The sequence below is a fragment of the Corythoichthys intestinalis genome, chromosome 2 (genome assembly GCF_030265065.1).
Source record: "Corythoichthys intestinalis isolate RoL2023-P3 chromosome 2, ASM3026506v1, whole genome shotgun sequence".
NCBI lineage: Eukaryota > Metazoa > Chordata > Actinopteri > Syngnathiformes > Syngnathidae > Corythoichthys > Corythoichthys intestinalis.
This window is the reverse complement of record NC_080396.1, coordinates 42,350,350-42,369,409: the sequence shown is the minus strand read 5'-3', so window position 1 is coordinate 42,369,409 and position 19,060 is coordinate 42,350,350. Positions and strand designations below refer to the sequence as shown.

At 37.8% G+C, this 19,060-nt stretch overlaps 2 protein-coding genes and 1 long non-coding RNA gene across 10 annotated transcripts in view; 2 read left to right on the top strand and 1 right to left on the bottom strand.

The window, feature by feature from the left end:
* ccdc30 (coiled-coil domain containing 30) overlaps positions 1-19,060 on the top strand; it is a 44,123-nt gene that overhangs the window by 761 nt on the left and 24,302 nt on the right. For 5 of the 8 annotated variants that reach the window (XR_009067237.1, XM_057860297.1, XM_057860322.1 and 2 more), the window contains exon 2: positions 16,671-16,832. Coding sequence is in view for 7 of the 8 variants with exons in the window: in XM_057860297.1 (XP_057716280.1) it covers positions 16,671-16,832 (162 nt within the window). In the remaining variant the exon portion in view is untranslated. The other 3 variants (XM_057860305.1, XM_057860332.1, XM_057860315.1) reach the window with 3 other exon arrangements.
* LOC130931603 (uncharacterized) lies at positions 6,198-7,194 on the top strand. The gene is made up of 2 exons (XR_009067259.1): positions 6,198-6,595; positions 6,702-7,194. It is a non-coding gene; the product is annotated as an uncharacterized LOC130931603 (long non-coding RNA).
* Positions 9,826-12,639, bottom strand: LOC130931595 (epithelial membrane protein 3-like). Its single transcript, XM_057860494.1, has 5 exons — positions 12,495-12,639; positions 11,588-11,671; positions 11,419-11,521; positions 11,199-11,339; positions 9,826-10,585 (listed from the first exon to the last, which is right to left on the bottom strand). The coding sequence occupies exons 2-5, from the start codon at positions 11,663-11,665 to the stop codon at positions 10,410-10,412; spliced, it is 498 nt and encodes a 165-aa protein (XP_057716477.1). The 5' UTR covers positions 11,666-11,671; positions 12,495-12,639; the 3' UTR covers positions 9,826-10,409.

Genomic DNA, 19,060 nt, shown 5'->3' with positions numbered 1-19,060 from the left:
CCCCTTTGGGATTTTGCAAATTCACCCACTTAGAAAATAGGTAGAATCATAGATGCATTTCCACTCATAGGTCCAAAAAAGAAACTCAAATTGTCTAATTTTTCAATAATTTTTTTGTAATTTACTAAGGTTCAAAGGTATTTGTACCACTGAGAAAATCAGGGCTAATATTTAGTGGTGAAGCCAATTACAGAGGTCAGACGCTTTCTGTAGTTCCTCATTAAGTTTTCACATATGGAAACAGTGATTTTGGCCCATTCCTCCACACAAATCTTTTCTAGATCTGTCAGGTTTCGGGGCTGTCGTTGAGAAAAACAAAGTTTCAGCTCCATCCAAAGATTTTGTATTGGATTGAGGCCTGGAGACTGGCTAGGCCACTCCAAAACCTTGATATGCTTCATAGCTTTCAATGCTTCTTAGCATTCAGCTTGGCTGTGTGCCTCGGATCATTGTCATGTTGGAAGATCCAGCCATGACTCATCTGCAAGTCTCTGACTGAGGGAAGGAGGTTGTGGCTCAAAATCTGATGATACATTCCAGCATTCATCCTCTGCTTTATACAGTACAGTCGTCCTGTCTCCTTTGCTGAAAAGCAGCCCCAAAGCATGAGGTTTCCACCCCCATACTTATAGGCGGGGATGGTGTCGTTGGGATTGTACTCATCCTTCTTTCTCCTCCACACACGACGAGTAAAGTTCGCACCAAAAATTTATACTTTGGTCTTATCTGACCACATGACTTACTCCCATGACCCCTCTGCATCCTTCAGGGGGTCCATGGCAAACTTGAGACGGGCCTTCACGTGTACAGGGGAACACACTGAGAAATGCATGATTTGAAACCATTGCACTGTAGTGTTCTAATGACAGTAGCCTTTGAAACTGCATCCAACTCTCTTCAGGTCATTCACCAGCCCCTGCCGTATAGTTCTAGGCTGAGCCCTCACTTTTTTAGAGATTTTACATGGAGCCCCAGTCCGAGGTAGTTTATCAGTCATGTTTAGCCTTTATCGTTTTTTAACAATTGCTGCTACTGTTGATTTATTCTCACCAAACTGCTTTCCATTTGTCCCATAGCCGTTTTCAGCTTTGTGGAGCTCAACAATTTTTTTCTCTGGTGTCTATCGAAAATTCTCTGGTCTTGGCCATGGTAGCAGTTGGATTATGACTGACTGCGGGGTGCACAGGTGACAATTATGAGCTCAAACGGGTGGTAGCTGGTTGGTTATTCGTGGGGTAAAGGTGGACTTTTTTAACCCCTGGGTGTTATTTGTCCATTTTTTGGCTTTTTTCGTTTTTTTCTGTGTTTAAAAGGAAAAAAAGCATATGAAAAAATACACTAGGGAGCTGATATTTCCTGCAGGATACTAAATCATGTAGAAGTTCGAAATGGCACCATCCGGCAATTTCTAACTGATTGCAAACAGGCTGGGAAGATTTGCACTAAACTCTTGTTATTTTGCCATTTTTTGGCTCATTGACTCCCATTATAAATCATGATTTTTTATATGCTGTAAACCTGATGTTTTATAATGCATTTTCCGTGATTATTGATGCAATCGCTTCTTTGGCGAGTCAAAAACATGCAGATAAAAAATTTTTGGTGTTGACACCCAGAAGTCACTAGATGGAGCCATAGGCCAATACATGAATTTGCTTGCGAAGCTAGCTTCAGATCGGTCAAAAATTAATGCAATAAAGACGGTTGGCTTTACAAAAAAAATGGTGTCAATGTTGTCTGAGCTCACTTTCAGTCTATTTGGGCATGCGTATTTGCAATTTTGCACGTTTGCACAAGACAATAAAAAGGTACTTCCCGGAAATGCAAAAAAACCAAAACAAAAAACCACGTGTTTATTGTTGTCGTTTGAATTTAAACTTTTATTGGTTGGGTGTTTGAATTTCTTTACTCTCATTGGTTCTGGGCATTTTGGGAGTCTCTGTTCTCGCAAGGATCACCATTTTGCATTTCTTCCAACAAAACTGTGATCGATGGCGGCGAGAAGTATTTCACCGCAGGACACGATTCGAATGGTGTTAGAAAATCCGAGAGGAGTCTGGCTGCAGCCCGCCTCTCTCAGTACCCTGCGCCGCTCTTCTCAGTACCCATCCCGCAGACAGGAAATGACGCAACACCGCAGCTCTCAGTCCCCTCAGACCGGAAATGTCGTCAACCCTTGCGACGAAAACAAGTTACGTTATTTCACCTCTCGCGAAAAAAACACGGTAAGTGGCCGCACTGAAAAAAAGTTTTTAAAAGCGTATGCATGTTTAAAAATGTTAAATAGTTAAACAAGACTTGCGGTGAAAATATGAAGTGTTTATTCTGAGTTGAAAAGACCGTACTTATATCTAGTATTCTTAATGTAATTTAAATCATGTCTTCCTTTACTAACTGCATGTGACTTTGCTCTACTTATATTGTTTAATACGTACTGATGAATTCAGAAGCGAATTCGCTAATGCTGCTAATGCTTTTTACATTTTTTTTTCACAATGAACAGTCTTCTTTGTGTAGTTTTCATTATATTGCACTCTTATTTTTCATTATGTACATGCCTGCAATTCGCAGCTCGCTGTTTTTGTTGTTGTATGGTATTGTTGTTTTGCCTTCATTTGTTTTGTCTGGTCCTTTGTAGTTTGAATGTTGTCACATGATCCAAATAGGACAAGGTTGTAATTTTTTCTTGATATTGTTACTCTGCTTAGCTATATATTTTTTCATTATTTTTTTTTTTTTTTTACTAGCTGCAAGATCACCACCCCATTGGGAAGAAACTAAATCACGACCCCCAAATGGTAGTCTTCCCATGCAGATACAGGGATGTCACACAGATCCAAATGGAAGTAAGTAGCATAAATATTAATGTACTTTAGACTTTGGACTGTGCTTTTTTTTTGATAGACATCGAACACTGTAAAACCCACTGTGCAGACAGGACCAATGGTGACAATATAAGACCATGCCGAGCTTCATGGACGGTTCAAACTCATCCTGCCCAGGAACGGCTGGTATGTTTTATGTCTGAGACAAATGTTGTGCTCAGTGGAAATCTGGATAGGCTTATTATTCCTTATATTAGTTAACAATTGGACATAATTGATTATTTACTCTTTGTTTATTTAACCAATCAACATTCTCATTAGCTTATGCAAATCTTGAATATAAAGAGGCCAGAAATGGTGTTGATTGTCTAAAAAAAGAAAGTTTGATTGACACGTGCTGACTTTTGGAACGTTGGCCTGAACAATGAAATGGAATCAACTGTGAATTTTGAGGATTTAGTTTCTCTAAAGAACATAATGTCACTTGTACAATTAAGTAAAATGTAACTTTTTGTTTTTGTTTTTTTGCAGATATGAAATGCATATTTATAACTTGTCTAACAAGTAGCTCATTCAAAGGTATAAAAAAGTATTTTTTGGGCGTGTGTAGGGTATTATTTTAACTATGTAGCCTACAGAATGCTTGTATGGGCTCATGTAGGTGTCTGCGTACGTTTGTATTTATATAACATATGTCCGTGTGTATAGATTATGTATTTTTCAGGGAAGGACCATATTTGTGGCTGACCCCTATGTTGTTGCAACATGGTGAAAGCCTACAGGATGTGACCCACACATGCATCTGCCTGTAAGGCTGATTAGTAACAACTACAACTTGGAGCATTGGTTCATTTTCAAAGAACAGTCAAATCATAACAAATTAAATGATCCAAATTCCAATTATTTGTGGGAAGAAAAACAGATCCAATCTTGAGATCAGAGAACTATTGTTATCTCTAATGAAATTCAGTAACCATTCATATTGGCATGGCGTTTCCATGATGATCCAGAATAGCCTTGTTTGGTTTTGAAGGTATGTTCCAGTCGATCCTTTTATTTTGCCCCTTCAATTAAAGCAGAATTGCACTCCAGATGATTCATCCAATCATTTGAAGCAAAATTCTAAAATGCCACTCTAAAATTGCGAATGTTTTGTTTCAAGGGCATTGGCCCGGTCTCAACATTGGTAGGGACGAATATAATGCAAATAAGGTTGCTCAAAAGTTGGTGGGGACAACTTTAGCATCCTGAAAAGTTGGTCGTGTTATGTCCCTACCGTCCCTATGCAAACCTACGCCCTTGTTTTGTTTGCATGAATCATTTAAACCTGACTGGTTGGTGTTCTTATGCATGGAAACACGTTTGTAATTGTTTAACTACTGTATTTAATATAAACCTATATTTTCAATTGCAGAAAACGTTGACAGTCAATCAACAGGGGGACATGGAAAGAGAGGATTGGAAGTGAAATAGAGGTATTTGTAAAAGTGTGTATTCATTGATTCAAAACTTGAAGGAAGTGACTCGGTTAAATTCTTACGTTAGGGTTTTTCGGGACAGCCATAGGGGAAGGACTGTGGCATCTTCATGTTGGTAGGTGAGTTTAACTGTCCAATTTTGTCCTCTGTTATATTTGTATTCATTTATCCATTTGTAGTATGCTCTTTGCACTGTTCTGGATGCTCTCTTTGAGTTTAACCATTGTAAAATGAAGTTCACCGAATCATTCAAATTGGGCTACAAAATATCCTTGTCGTTATTCTTTATTTACACTTGTTTTTAATTTTTGTTAGACTGATATGCCAACTCTGAGGAAGTGGTGGTGTATATTGCTAGTGGACAATTTCAAACTTGGGTGCATGGTAAGTCTTTGAAACTGTTGATATGGCATTCATAGGAAAGTAGGTGCACAGCACCTTAATTCTTTGTTGGAAAATGTGGAATACTTATTTTTGTATTTTTTCAACTTAGGTGAGCCACAGGAAAGAGTTTGCCCATTGGACAGATAAGGCAAAAGCATTACTGCAGGGTGAAGTGCCACCAGTCTATCAGCTACAGAAGTGAAATTTGAATATAATTGCTGAGGTCAGCTTTTAAAGACTTTTTAGTGTCCATTACTCTGACGCACTTTTGAACATGTCCCCCTTTATTCACTGATTTTTTTTTAGGAAGAGGTGCAACCACAGCTCCTTCAAGTTAGTGGTGGCCCACTCCAAAAAGATATGGCGGGAAAAAATGGTAAGATTGTTTATATATCTAGTTTAATGCAATGCCTGAAAAGAAAAATCAAGTATAAAATTAACAAAGCATCATTTTTATTTTACTTATGTAATATTCAAATAGCTGTTTTCTTTCTCTTTTCCAATGAACAGTTTTGGTAAAAGGATTGTGCAAGACAGCACAAAAGCCTCGGACAGGGCTGGGGGGGGGGGGGGGGGGGATCAATGCAGTAGGAGTTCCCAAGCATTCTGCAGATGGAAGAGGATGAGCACGAACTACAATGTCTTGGAGCCATTCAAGTTCTGTTTCAACCATCTGGAAGATGGATTTACCTTTTTTGAGGAGATTGTTGACCAAAGAAAATATCTGGTATTCTCTCAATAATAATAAAAAAATAATAAAAATAAAGTTTACCATATTAGAACTGGTTGTATTGAGTTCATTTTTCTACACTTATAAATTAGTTGTTTTTTTTCTTTTATCCCAGATGTTAGTTGTAGGTAGTTTTAATTGGCTTGCCGAAAAATGTCAGGTAATTAAAACAACCTACAACTATTGTCTGGGATAAAAGAAAAGAACAACTAACACATGACAACTATTTTGTCATTTCTGTTTGAAATAAAGGTGCCTTTCCTGGAGCAGAAAGTTTAATATAGTTTCTGAATTAGTTAATTAGGATCTTCACCCACATGAATGAATTTAAGTAGCAAAATGAAAGACAAAATTGGTTTGGTTGCAACATTGAGAGAATATTACGGTTTTGATACATTAAATTGTAATGAAGCTATATTAATGTGTCCGTTCATAAAAATGTAAGGATGACAGCAATTTCTAATAATTCTCAATTGGAGTATATTTTACAATTGACAAACTAAAGTACACACTGTGATAGGTCACATGCGATCTCTCAGTCACCAATTAAACCTTTATTGCAGTAGTGTGTATTTTAATTTTGATGTACTGTAACCGTGTTTTTCATTTTGGTAAAATCAGCAGGCTTTAACAAACTGACCGCGCTTAAAGAGTTAATCTCCCGATTTCACCAAATCAATTTAAGGAGCATGGAAATAAATTATTATTTAAATAATAATGAGTGATGCTGAAACCGAAAATAAAAGACGTGCGAAAAGGAAAGTAAACTAGTATTTACGTTCGAATGGACGCTAACTATTACGATAAAACCGGAAGCTCGGAGCTCGAGCGCTGTTTCATGTTGTCATTTCCGGTCTGAGAGCTGCGATATTGCGTCACTTCCTGTCTGCGGGATGGGTACTGAGACGAGCGGCGCAGGGTACTGAGAGAGGCGGGCTGCAGCCAGACTCTCTTGGATCCTGATTCCGACGACGACGACCTTTGTTCGGACGCTTCTTTGGAGAGCCCAGAAGACATTGAACAAATTCTTCCGGACTTTCTCGATGCCGGAGGAGGAAGGCTTTGATGACGAGGATTAGGAAATAGTTGACAACATAACGAGATGAAAGCGGGGAGCAGAAGGCGGGGGCACGGACATGACCACGTTCAGGCGCATGACGAAAATGACGGCGATCGAGGTAATGACGAGAGTGAGTAAGCAAATGTTTTGCATATCAAGGTTTGTCTTGTAAAAGCTGATCAAAGATCAAAGCTGTTATTGTTGCGTGCGCTTGTGCTTTGCAGGCCTGAGGCACATACTCCTGCCGCCGGCGCGCACTCAGGTGGCCAATGTGTGTTTTTTCACATGCCGGACATTTCGTCATGCAGCGCGTTTGTGCTGTTCACGGAGATCTACCCTCGTTTGTGCTGTTCACGGAGATCTACCCTGAGTGGAACGTGAAGAAAAGCTACAAGCGCCGACTATTTCTTGAGGAACTTGGCAAGGCTCTAATTCGGCCAGAAGTCCTAAAACGGGAACCACCGCCTTCTGCCGAAGGCTTGGTTGAGCAGCGAGCTGGACCCCCGTCCAAGCGCAAACAATGTGGCCTTTGCACAAAGCCACTTCGGGCTTCGAACATAATAATAAATAATAATACATTTTATTTATAACGCACTTTACATTTGAACAACAAATCTCAAAGTGCACATCATGAATTGTGTATGTTGTTATTATGTTAACTGTTATATTGTATGTATGTTTTGTAAAATTGTTAACATAAATTCTATCATCAAATCAGTTCTTGTCACGTTGTCACAGTCTTGTTCTAAAAAAAAAAATCTATTGTTACGACTTTTACTTATCCAATGATGTAATTATGTAATATAAAATATTTTAGTTTGATTTATATATAGCCTATATAGCATAGTTAGTTTTACTATTAGGATAATGCTGCTATTATTGTCCATAGGGGGCCAAAACAAAAAAACTATATGTTTAGATAGGTCTGATGCCACTGAACATTGTGAGTGGTTGAAAGTGAAAAAATATTCAGAAATAACTTAGTTATCACACTTCAAAGGAAAAGCCATTTTTTGGACAAAATCACAAGAGTTGAATGTAAATGAGAAAACTGCAATTGTGTAAAAAGTGGGTGTGCATAAAAAAATTGGTTGTTACGACTTGTGGACTTATTCAAGCCTCTAACTATGTGATATGGAATATTCAAATTAGACTTTTGTTTTTTATATATATACAGCATAGTTAGTTTTGCTATTCGGATAATGCTGCTATTATTGTCCATAGGGGGCATTGAAAAATAAAAAAAATAAAAAACTATATATGTGTAGATAGGTCTGATGCCACTGAAGATTTTGAGTGGTTGAAAGTGAAAAAATATTCAGAAATGACTTGGTTATCACACTTCAAAGCATAGCCATTTTTTGGACAAAATCACAAGAGTTTAGTGTAAATGAGAAAACTGCAAATGTGTAAAAACTGGGCATGCATAAAAAAATTGGTTGTTATGACTTAACGACCTATTCAAGCCTCTAACTATGTGATATGGAATATTCAAATTAGACTTTTGTTTTTTATATATATACAGCATAGTTAGTTTTGCTATTCGGATAATGCTGCTATTATTGTCCATGGGGGCATTGAAAAATAAAAAAAATAAAAAACTATATATGTGTAGATAGGTCTGATGCCACTGAAGATTTTGAGTGGTTGAAAGTGAAAAAATATTCAGAAATGACTTAGTTATCACACTTCAAAGGAAAAGCCATTTTTTGGACAAAATCACAAGAGTTTAGTGTAAATGACAAAACTGCAAATGTGTAAAAACTGGGCATGCATAAAAAAATTTCGGTTGTTATGACTTAACGACTTATTCAAGCCTCTAACTATGTGATATGGAATATTCAAATTAGACTTTTGTTTTTTATATATATACAGCATAGTTAGTTTTGCTATTCGGATAATGCTACTATTATTGTCCATAGGGGGCATTGAAAAATAAAAAAAATAAAAAACTATATATGTGTAGATAGGTCTGATGCCACTGAAGATTTTGAGTGGTTGAAAGTGAAAAAATATTCAGAAATGACTTAGTTATCACACTTCAAAGGAAAAGCCATTTTTTGGACAAAATCACAAGAGTTTAGTGTAAATGAGAAAACTGCAAATGTGTAAAAACTGGGCATGCATAAAAAAATCAGTTGTTATGACCTAACGACTTATTCAAGCCTCTAACTATGTGATATGGAATATTCAAATTAGACTTTTGTTTTTTTTATATATACAGCATAGTTAGTTTTGCTATTCAGATAATGCTGCTATTATTGTCCATAGGGGGCATTGAAAAAAATAAAAAACCTTATATGTGTAGATAGGTCTGATGCCACTGAACATTTTGAGTGGTTGAAAGTGAAAAAATATTCAGAAATGACTTAGTTATCACACTTCAAAGGAAAAGCCATTTTTTGGACAAAATCACAAGAGTTTAGTGTAAATGAGAAAACTGCAAATGTGTAAAAACTGGGCATGCATAAAAAAATCGGTTGTTATGACTTAACGACTTATTCAAGCCTCTAACTATGTGATATGGAATATTCAAATTAGACTTTTGTTTTTTATATATATACAGCATAGTTAGTTTTGCTATTCGGATAATGCTGCTATTATTGTCCATAGGGGGCATTGAAAAATTTAAAAAAAATTAAAAACTTTATATGTGTAGATAGGTCTGACGCCACTGAACATTTTGAGTGGCTGAAAGTGAAAAAATATTCAGAAATGACTTAGTTATCACACTTCAAAGGAAAAGCCATTTTTTGGACAAAATCACAAGAATTTAGTCAAGATAAAATAACGCCCAAGGGTTAAGGTAGACTGACAACTCTTTGAGTGTCATAATTATTGCTGATTCTCTGGTGTACAAATACTTATGAACCACAGTCAATTACAAATAAATTATTGAAAAATCATACAATGTGAGTGACATTTTTTTTTTAGATTATGTCTCTATGAGTGGAAATGCATTGATAATTGAAATTTCAGACCTAAACCTATTTTCTAAGTGGGTGAACTTCCAAAATCACAAGGGGTGCAAATACTTCTGCTCCTCACTGTATATATAGACTTTTACTTTAAATAATGATTGTATGGTTCAAATGTAATCATACAGTATATAGTTGAAAGTTAGGAAACTGAATGACATTTGTGTTTTATTGACCAGCACCATTTTTTTTGCTTTCTTCGAAATAAGAATTGATATAAAGTATTCCTTGTTGAATTTATATCAAAATTTAGTTTGTGTTCATATTTATTATTCATATTGGACTCTAACTGAAAACACATGCTCAAAGAAAGAAAGCACTTGTAGACATCATGTTTCTTTAAGTGACATTTATTACCACAGTAAAAAAAAAAAAAAAGGTACCAAAAAAAAAAAAATGCATGCATCTTTCTGAAGTGTGTGTGATACATAATAGATATTTTCACATTCGTATCTGTTTGTCAATAGAAAAACTAGTTAATCATTAAAAAAATGTTTAGGATCATCAAACATCTGTTCATATAAAAAAGTTAAGAGGGAAAGCTATTTAAAGCTACCTCCTCGCTATGGAAAAGTAATTGCTCTCTTGTTAAATCATGAATTAATGCCATGATCACAAAAACGTCAAGAAAAGTTTAAATATCTTTGTCTGATTTCTGACATTTGATTATTGATCTCAAACATTAAAGTTGGGAAACTGAAAAAAGTAAAAATTTGTCAACAAGGCCTCAATGAAAGAAAATGGAGCCAAATAAGGCCACTTTTTCATGGCACTGTATGACATGAGTAAAGGCACGAATTAAAGGTCATACTAATAAAATACTCGAGTTAATATTGTGTGTACATAGCAGAAACTAAATTCCATGTACTAAAGCGCAGAAAGGGAAAAATTGCAAAATTTGAGACAGAACTATCAATAATTTTCATGATTGATGAATTTTGGTCTTTTGCGTGTTCACTCTTTCTTGTGTAAGTGAATGTAAATAACACCACTGCACAGCAGAAGAGGCACACACACCCAGGCTAGAATGAAACAGTAGCCAAAGTGCCCTGAAGTCACTTCTCTGCTGTCCTGGAGGATTTCTTTGGTGTGTAATGTGTAGATGAGGACTGCAGACAAGGCAGTCAGGCCTGAGTTAAGACAATGATACATTATAGTCATTATTTGCATCTTTAATAGAGCAATGCTCAATTAATTACAGGAAATCACACTAGTGGCAGCCGTTACAGCAGATTTATTGAAAATGGGCAGCATACCGTATGATCTTTAAAAGAGCTGATTTGTTTTATTGACAGTATACCACTGTTCATTCCCAGCAGAAAATGTGTCTGAAATATGTCTCTCAATACATCAGGTTGGTGTTGCGTTTAGCCCTGCACACTTCACTTAAGTTTTTATTTGAATGTTGTATTTTTGTTAATCGAGTAAATTACAGACAGTATTATGAGATCACACAACCATTCATAAATTTTATTTCAAACCTAATCCTACTGATCAAAGATGCGGCCTATCCCAGATGATTTTGGCCAAAGGCAGACTGCACACTCATTGACATTTATGGCAGACTGAGGTCACACGGTTTTATTATGTATTTGTTTTTAATATTTATTTTTCAGTCCTTTTGTACACTTTGGTCCGTGGTTGCTTTTGTCAAATGCTTCCGGTTGCTGTCCACTTTGTTCATATAGCAATTTTAAGCATTCCTAACGGGCAAGTTATTTGTTGTAATCCCTCAACATTTACCTGCAAACACTTGACATAATCCAGTAAAGTAAAAGAGTCCTCCCTTGGACATGGTGAAAAGTTGACCCAGAAAGACCAGGAATGAGACCGAGGAGAAGACCACTGAGAGGACCATCAAGACTTGAACTGCGTGAAGCCACTCTGAAAAACAAAACAGAATTTTGTATTTTCTCTTCTCGGAAAACTCTTAATGAACAAAGTCAAGAAAAAATGTTGTTACCAGTTTCTTTGGAGGAAGAGCATAACCAAGTTCCTGAGAAATTGTCATACCTACAGTTGTACCAGAGGTCCGAGTTCTCCATTCCGTCCCACACCCACCATGACTTTAAAAGAATAGATCGCGTTTAATCGAATTCATTTATCAACACTTCCTGATATTTGTGGTTTACCTTTTCCATGGTAGAGATGAACAGCATGGCCAGGGTGACCACATGAAGCAGAGTCACAAACATAAGTAGACACGCCATTCTCTTCTGCAAACATTGCAGTTTAATGAGGACAACCATAGCTTACCACTCAAAATGCATGTGAGGAGCAAATTAAAGTGCCTTTTGGTTCTGCCCTATATTAGTTTTTGGGAACTTTCCTGTTTCGGATAAAACAAACTGGAAAGTGTGGGTGGACAAACATAATTAAGTCGATTCGTGGGTCTACACAGAAAAAACTGTGAACACTTATTTTCTGTTACTCGTCTCTGAGTAGTGTATGACTTGGCCTTACAAAGTCAACATGTGGAAGAGTCATGGAAATGCACATGAGGGCAAAATATTTACCTAGTCAGCTCTACTATCCCTCTGACTGGAAGGTGTAAATGGCCTGCAACTCCACTAATAGGTTTGATTAAACCAAGACAACAATGATTTTGAATTTCATCGCGCATTAAAATCTATTAATAAAAAGTGGTTGAAAATACAAGACAAAAAGAATTTCTGACTGGGTGAAATTGTTTGTGCAGATCATTATCATAGGAGAGGCCCTTCTGACTGGGTGGTGGGTGAAATTATGTCATTACACTAATTTCATCCATCAAAGGAGGAAGAATGGAAGGTGATAATTTGTCTAAAATACACAGAAATAAAGCACAGTAAACGAATGAAATAGTGCTCCTTGTAAGAAATAAAAATGCAAAAAAGTGAGTGTTTAAAATTATTTAAATGTGGATTGCGCATTCTTGGGATTCTAACAATTTATTCCTACAAAATTATTTTGCACATTTTTTAAAGTTCAGTTAGGCCACTGAGTTACCTAAAAAAACACTCCAGAAAAAGTCTAGTAAAACAAAACGTGCCTCCTTACCAAGACAATTGCTCCGACTCTAAACCAAAGAGCAGCCTCACTGTCTTGATCTCATGTCCTATAGGTGGTCCTCTTCCTTCTGGGCTGGCCACTTCTCGTTTCTTTTACAACTCAGTCCATCCAAACTTTCCTAGGCAAACGCCCATTTCCTCTGTGCACAACAGTGCACTTTTTCTCTGCCTCGATGTACACCACAGTACAACTCCACCTCCCCCCAAAATGACTCCAACTGGACACACCCTTTGGTAGTATGTAGAAAAGACAAAAACAAACAAAAAACTATTTTTGATATTTACGAAAAAAAATTACAAAAAAAGAAATGATTGAATTCACCAAAATGGATGTTCCCACAGCACTTACTTCCACACACAGTCGATTCTCCCTTCCATTCCTTAAGAAAGCTTTAATGACTAGTTGTACAATTTATTTGTACATTTCAGCTAAAAAAAAAAAAAAAGACTATAAAACACACAATTGCACCAGGACGAGCACCTAAGGGGGATTGTGCAAGTCAATCGGCCTCAAAGTGCCACATTTTGCGCTAAAAAGCTAAAGTTACATTTCTGCAATGAAATAGGACTTGACACTGCTTCTCCTTTTAGGGTGGCTAAGAATGTGTATCTTGGCTGGCCACAAGAGTGGTGCGCAATGCCTGGTGATCTGGAGATGTAGTTTAATCCAACAATGCTTTAAAAAATGACCATAATTACTTGTGTTATGTGGCCAGGCAGGTTGGCGTTCGTCATCACGCCTCAATGCTCAAGGAGCCTTTTTTTGGACAGTATAAGTCCAAAATGAAGACTAAGTCCAAAATGAAGTTTTGCCTGACAACCAGGATTTCCCCATAACTCTCTGTGACAGTATGGTTGAAAACTGTGTCTCAGGTGGACCGAGAGTGACATGCAGTGCCTCGAGATCTGGAGTGGTATTGTCGTCATGCTTGAAAATTCCCATAATAGGCCATGTCAAGCAATCAGGCAGGTTCGCGCTTGATACCCGTCTTAAGTACCACATTATGGCACAAAATAACATTTTGTCAGACAACCAGGTTTACACTCAGACCCTCTGGGCCTGTGGCCAAAAATTGCCTGTCTCTGGCAGCCATGTGAGGTCGATTTCTTTATGAGAAAATTCACTAATATATATAATTCACAAAATAAGGTTGCAAAAAATATGTTCAAATATTTTTTTTACATAAATAAAAAATAAAGTTGGTCATCCAATGTAATAAACTGAGCTATTTTTGTTGGGGTTTTCTTGCTTTTTTGCTGTCACTTGACATTTCCTATTTTCTGCAAAGTTTGTTTCAGTAGTGTAAATATATATACAGTATACTGTATATATATATTGTAAAACATATGTATGTATACATTTTTTAATTTTATTTTTATACCACAACTTTATTGGTTGCTCAGCCCTGAAGTCATACACTGCCATTGACAGTTATAGACATCATCACCATCATCCATTTCAACTGGAAAGACTGGAATTGAGTGAGCCTGTTTGACTTCCATTGACAGCGATAGTTTCCAATCCAGTTTACCTGGGGGGCTGGCAGCAATCCCCTTGGACAGAGCAAACGATCGCTGCCAAGTAACACTCTCAGTCAAAATGAATTTGACGTCGAATGCTGTCAATGGCAGTCAATGAGTGAATACCTAAAAATAAAAAGATTTTAAAAACCTGATTCTGATCCACTGAAAATGACCGTATCGGGGACATCCTTATTTCATTGGAAGTTTTGGCTTTCAAGCAGTGGCAGGGGAAGTGGGGTGCTGAGGGTGAGGCAGCACCCCCTGGTGTTAGGGAGAAAAAAAGCGTAGATTCTTTTTTTGTTAAAAATACATCAAGAAAAAACATATTAAAACAATAGCATTTTTATTTTTGGGGATTAAATAGACATGTTGAATTTTTTTGTTAGTATAACGTGGTCACCACCTGACACCTTGCTTGCAACCAGGTCACATTCGATAAGGAGCTATTGGAATGGAAAAGTTAACTGTTGACAGAGGAAGGTGTTAACATGGCGCAAAAAAGAATTAGTAATTTACAAAAATAGTGACATTTTCTAGAATTCATTTCGAGGTCAAAAATAAAGATGATTATGATAGTGTATAATAGTGGCCAGATTTGTGTGTCACTGCCCTGTATAACTGCGGGGATTTGCATTATAACATACGGGCGGTTTTATTTCCGATACAAAAACTCCAACACACACGTTAGGTGAAATACAACACTGTCTTTGTAGTAGCCTAGTAGTACATAAACTATCCAATATGTACGTGTACTGCTATTGTGCACGCCTTGTATGGAGAAAAAGCGCAAGCATGACAAATTTAGACCGAATCGGGTGTTTTTGGATGGGGAAAAAAGATCATCAGCACCCCCTGTTGTTGAGTGACTTGCAGCACCCCTGCTTTCAAGAGAGTATAAGGGTTTTCGGCCTTGGTTAAGATTTTCGTGTATGACTGTCCATGTGTTTAATGCCATGCTTCAACAATGTTATTTTATTTCTACTCTACAGTTTCAAACAACAAATTTCGCACGCTATAACTCTTGTAAATATTGGGTGCATTCTTTCAAAACGACGTCCGCCCCCTCTTGCAAGTTAGTAATGGTACGCTCCGTTGCCAAGGTGCTTGTGGAAGCCAATTTTTTACTTGGCTTCACTTAGTTTACCGCGTCTGGTGTTTGCTGAACGTGTCGTATATGTCACTGGAGGGTGAGTAAACATTTATCAGCAGTACCACACGGAACACGTGGGTATATTTTTACGAGTGTGAGTTTCTCGGCACTGACTAAAACGCGACTCCAAGAGAGAGTAGTGTGAAAGGTTAGCCGCACTAGCGTTAGCCGGGTTAGCTTGAGCGCAACATTCAAACTTTGGAAGTTTTTACGTTGCAGTCTCGTTAACGCGCAACTCGTCGCCAATACGTGGACAGCACTAAATCAAACCGAGCACAGCAATGGGGTGTTTTGAAATGTGCCTTGATGGGCTGAACGGCATCTTGGCTGAGCTTGCGTGGGCAAAAGGAATGCAAGTGGTGCTGGGAGAAGAGGGGAAAAAATTGCTATGCTCCTCCTCCTCGTCAGACATTCGGAAAATCCACATATTTAACTAGATATTGATTACAATTGAAACGGTTGATCAACTTTTGAAATTGATGCCTTCAACACATCACTTAGTTGTGTATAAATCCTTACCTCAGCATTTCAGTAGATCTGACATGACTAATCCCCCTTCAGACTTTGCAACGGATCGGGATGAATTCCTCTCTAACTAAGAGTACCGATTTTTATATATTTGAACAGTATCAACACCAACTGAGTATTATATTTTATATCCTCAGCAGCAACGATGGGACTGAAGAGGAATTTTGAAGTCAACTTTGGTACACTTCATGACGTCCATTTGAATTACGAGGGCAAATTGTCATCTTGAATATTTCTGTTTTAACCCACCCCAACCACATAAGCCAAGTTTCATCACTGCCAGATGTTGCTACATCCAATTTAACGCATGACCATGGACCACGGAGAGGTAAAATCTTCACCTGTTGATGTTCGTGCTTTGCACAATTTACCTCATTTTGCTTGTCACTTAGTTGCAGTCTTTTTAATCCATATGGCTGATTCAGTTTCTGTGGCAATCCCACTCATCACACTCCTATTTACCTTTCAAGAATATATCAGCACCTGCATGACTTTGCAATTACATCTCATATTTTTTGTCACATTATTTATCTTTTTGATAACCTTTAAATGTTGTCTTTTCATTTGGTCATTGTCCTGCAGTAATATAGAGACTTTTATGTCATGTTTAATAACAAGCGCCTGAGACCTGATACACAGTTTGTGACAATATAGCTACATGTCACGAGCCACTCCTTGGGCCACATGGAGGATCAGATTGAATTACACAACTTGTGAAGTACAGTGTTGAGTTCAGCAACAGGTGTTTAGTGTTGCCACACTGTTCTGCAGTTGGAGTCATCCTGTCATCCCCTCATCATCAGTCACCCCAAATGTACTCACTGAAAGCATCAGCAAGACTAACAGCTTCAAGTATTTCAGTGTATAAAAGAAAAAAAAAAAATACCATTAAACCAGACCAAGCATTTTTTTTTCTTGTTTTGAAAGATCCTGAAAAATCTGCCGTCTCTTCTTGTCCTTTAGGTACCGCCGGAGCTTGACCAAATTTCTGCATGGCTCCAGGGTGATGGTTTGCCTCCAGGGGCCAGGCCAGACGAGCGCGAACACCATCTTTGGCAGCGGCTCCTCGACACTGAAGCTGAGCTGCGTACTTTGCGTTCTCAGCAGGCCAATGAGATGAAGGAGGTGAGACTTCACACATTGACCCATGAAGTATGAAAGGTTCTAATATTGATTTTGTTCAATTTTGCTCATACATGTTACTGCCATGTTTCGACAGAATATACCCAATTTAAAAAAAAAAAAATTCAATTTTTGTTGGTGAATTTTAAATTTTTTACCTATATTTGTCGTTCAGTGAAAAGTATGTAACTTTAAGAGTTTTTTAATCCCCATTTTTAAACCCCGAAAACACGTCATGAATTCAGCAATAACATACATGACTGTGAATATGAAAATGAACCTATAATTTATGCTTATTGCATATTCATTGGAACAAAAAAATCTGAAACCTCAAATTAGGCATTGCTTAATTTGCTTAACATTGCAAAATAAGCACTGCTACAGCACTGCCCCCCTAAAAAAAAAAACATAAGGAAAGAAATGTACATCGGCGAATCCACTGGTCCTGTATGCAGCGGTCTACTCTATTAATTTATTGAAATATTTATAGATGGATTTGTGTTCCTTCTCAGTTGCTTTGTCTAGTTTATTCATGTTGCATTTTTATAGAAATGGTGGGTTTGGTTTGTTCTAGACAAACAAAAAACACCTTGCTATTTACGTCCATGGAGAAATGTGATCAGGGTCTGAAAAGTTGAGATTTGATTGATTAATATGATCCCATAAAAAAATTTCAAAGCAACACTTGGTAACTTTTCAGTTTTGATCGATTGTAGCGTTTTGCCTTTCGCATGAGGGCCAGCGCTGCGTTTCCCATTTGGATCAGCACACACCAGTGCACAGTGTCGTAAAATCATCAGTCAATAAAAAAATCAATCTCCCGGTCGCCTGCATATGGATAAAACTACATTTCTCTTTCCAGCGGCTGTGGAATGGAAGAATAATAATAAGGTAATGAATCCAGTTGTGGCTAAACAATAGCATATGCCGGTTAGCAACCGTGTAGCCTAGTGGAGCTAAAACTCGTCATCGCTGACAAGTTCGGTTGATGTGGGTACTTTGCCTGGCACGGCCAGACTGTTCTTCCCGTATTTTTCAAACATATAAAACGTCTGTGACCCACCTCCTTAACGGCCTCTCGAGCTAGTAAGAAATCATCCGTCCAATCAGATTCCTTTATTTGCGTGACGTGGTCTTAACGAGCAACGCCACTCTTCCGCGTCGGAAGTCGTCTCCACAACAACACAGATGGCGAACAGGAGTGCCGAGAATATGTTCTAATCCACGGTAAAATCAATTTTAAATGACCAAAAACACATCGACACAAGTCATTGACAACAGTACGTCTCGCGCTAGCCATGTTAAATAAACTTCTCCGTTCTCCGCTTGCGCTGCGCGAGAGTTGTCGCTTTACCAACGTCACGTCTGCCCGTCGCTGATTGGTCCACTCAGCTGTCTGTTTGCTGTGGCTTGCTCCACCCTGGAAATTTGATTCGCTCATTTGTCGCCAGCCTGGTACACCAGGTGAGTCTGGTGTACCAGGCTAGGGGGTGCTGGCGTCACACCAGCCAGTGAAAGCCGGGCCAATGTTTATTCTGTATATCCTGGTGTCCTCCCTTTTTTTCCTCCTCAGACAAAACTCTTCATCTCTTTTGTTGCTCTGCCATCTTTGCCAAATTCGCGCAAAAGCGTACGCATCGACTTCCATTTTTATAATGAATGGGGAAAGGGACAAGTGACATATGCCGTAAAGCAGTCAGCACACTTGTAGTTTTTTTTTTTTGTGCGACAGGGTTGCTGCCACCCTCCTCAAAGTTAATTTGTGCCGGTGAAAGCGATACAGACCCCCTCAAGATATAAAAGAGGTGTCATTCAACTAGTTGTCAGCCGTCATATTATCACAAATGGTATGAAAATATTTTTTGAAAGGGAGAGGGAAGTCTGGGCTTCCCTGCTAAAGCTGTATCCCCCGCGACCCGACACTGGATTAAACGGCAAATGATGGATGGATGGATTGATGGGTTGAAAAGGTACCTAGTGTTGCTTTAAATATCTATTGTCTGTAATTGACTAAAATTAAAATCTGTTAGGCAAATTGTAGCTGTTTTTCTGAAAAGGCTGTGAGGTTAAACCAAGTTTCTTTTAGAAATGAATAAATAGACGAATAGGCAAAACGGAAGTATATTATGGTACAAATCTTTTGGAGGGGGGGCTAAAATCTCATTTGATGAAATTGTAATTGTGTTGTGTTTCTGTATAATATCAAATTTTGGAAAACCTGGGTCTTCTAC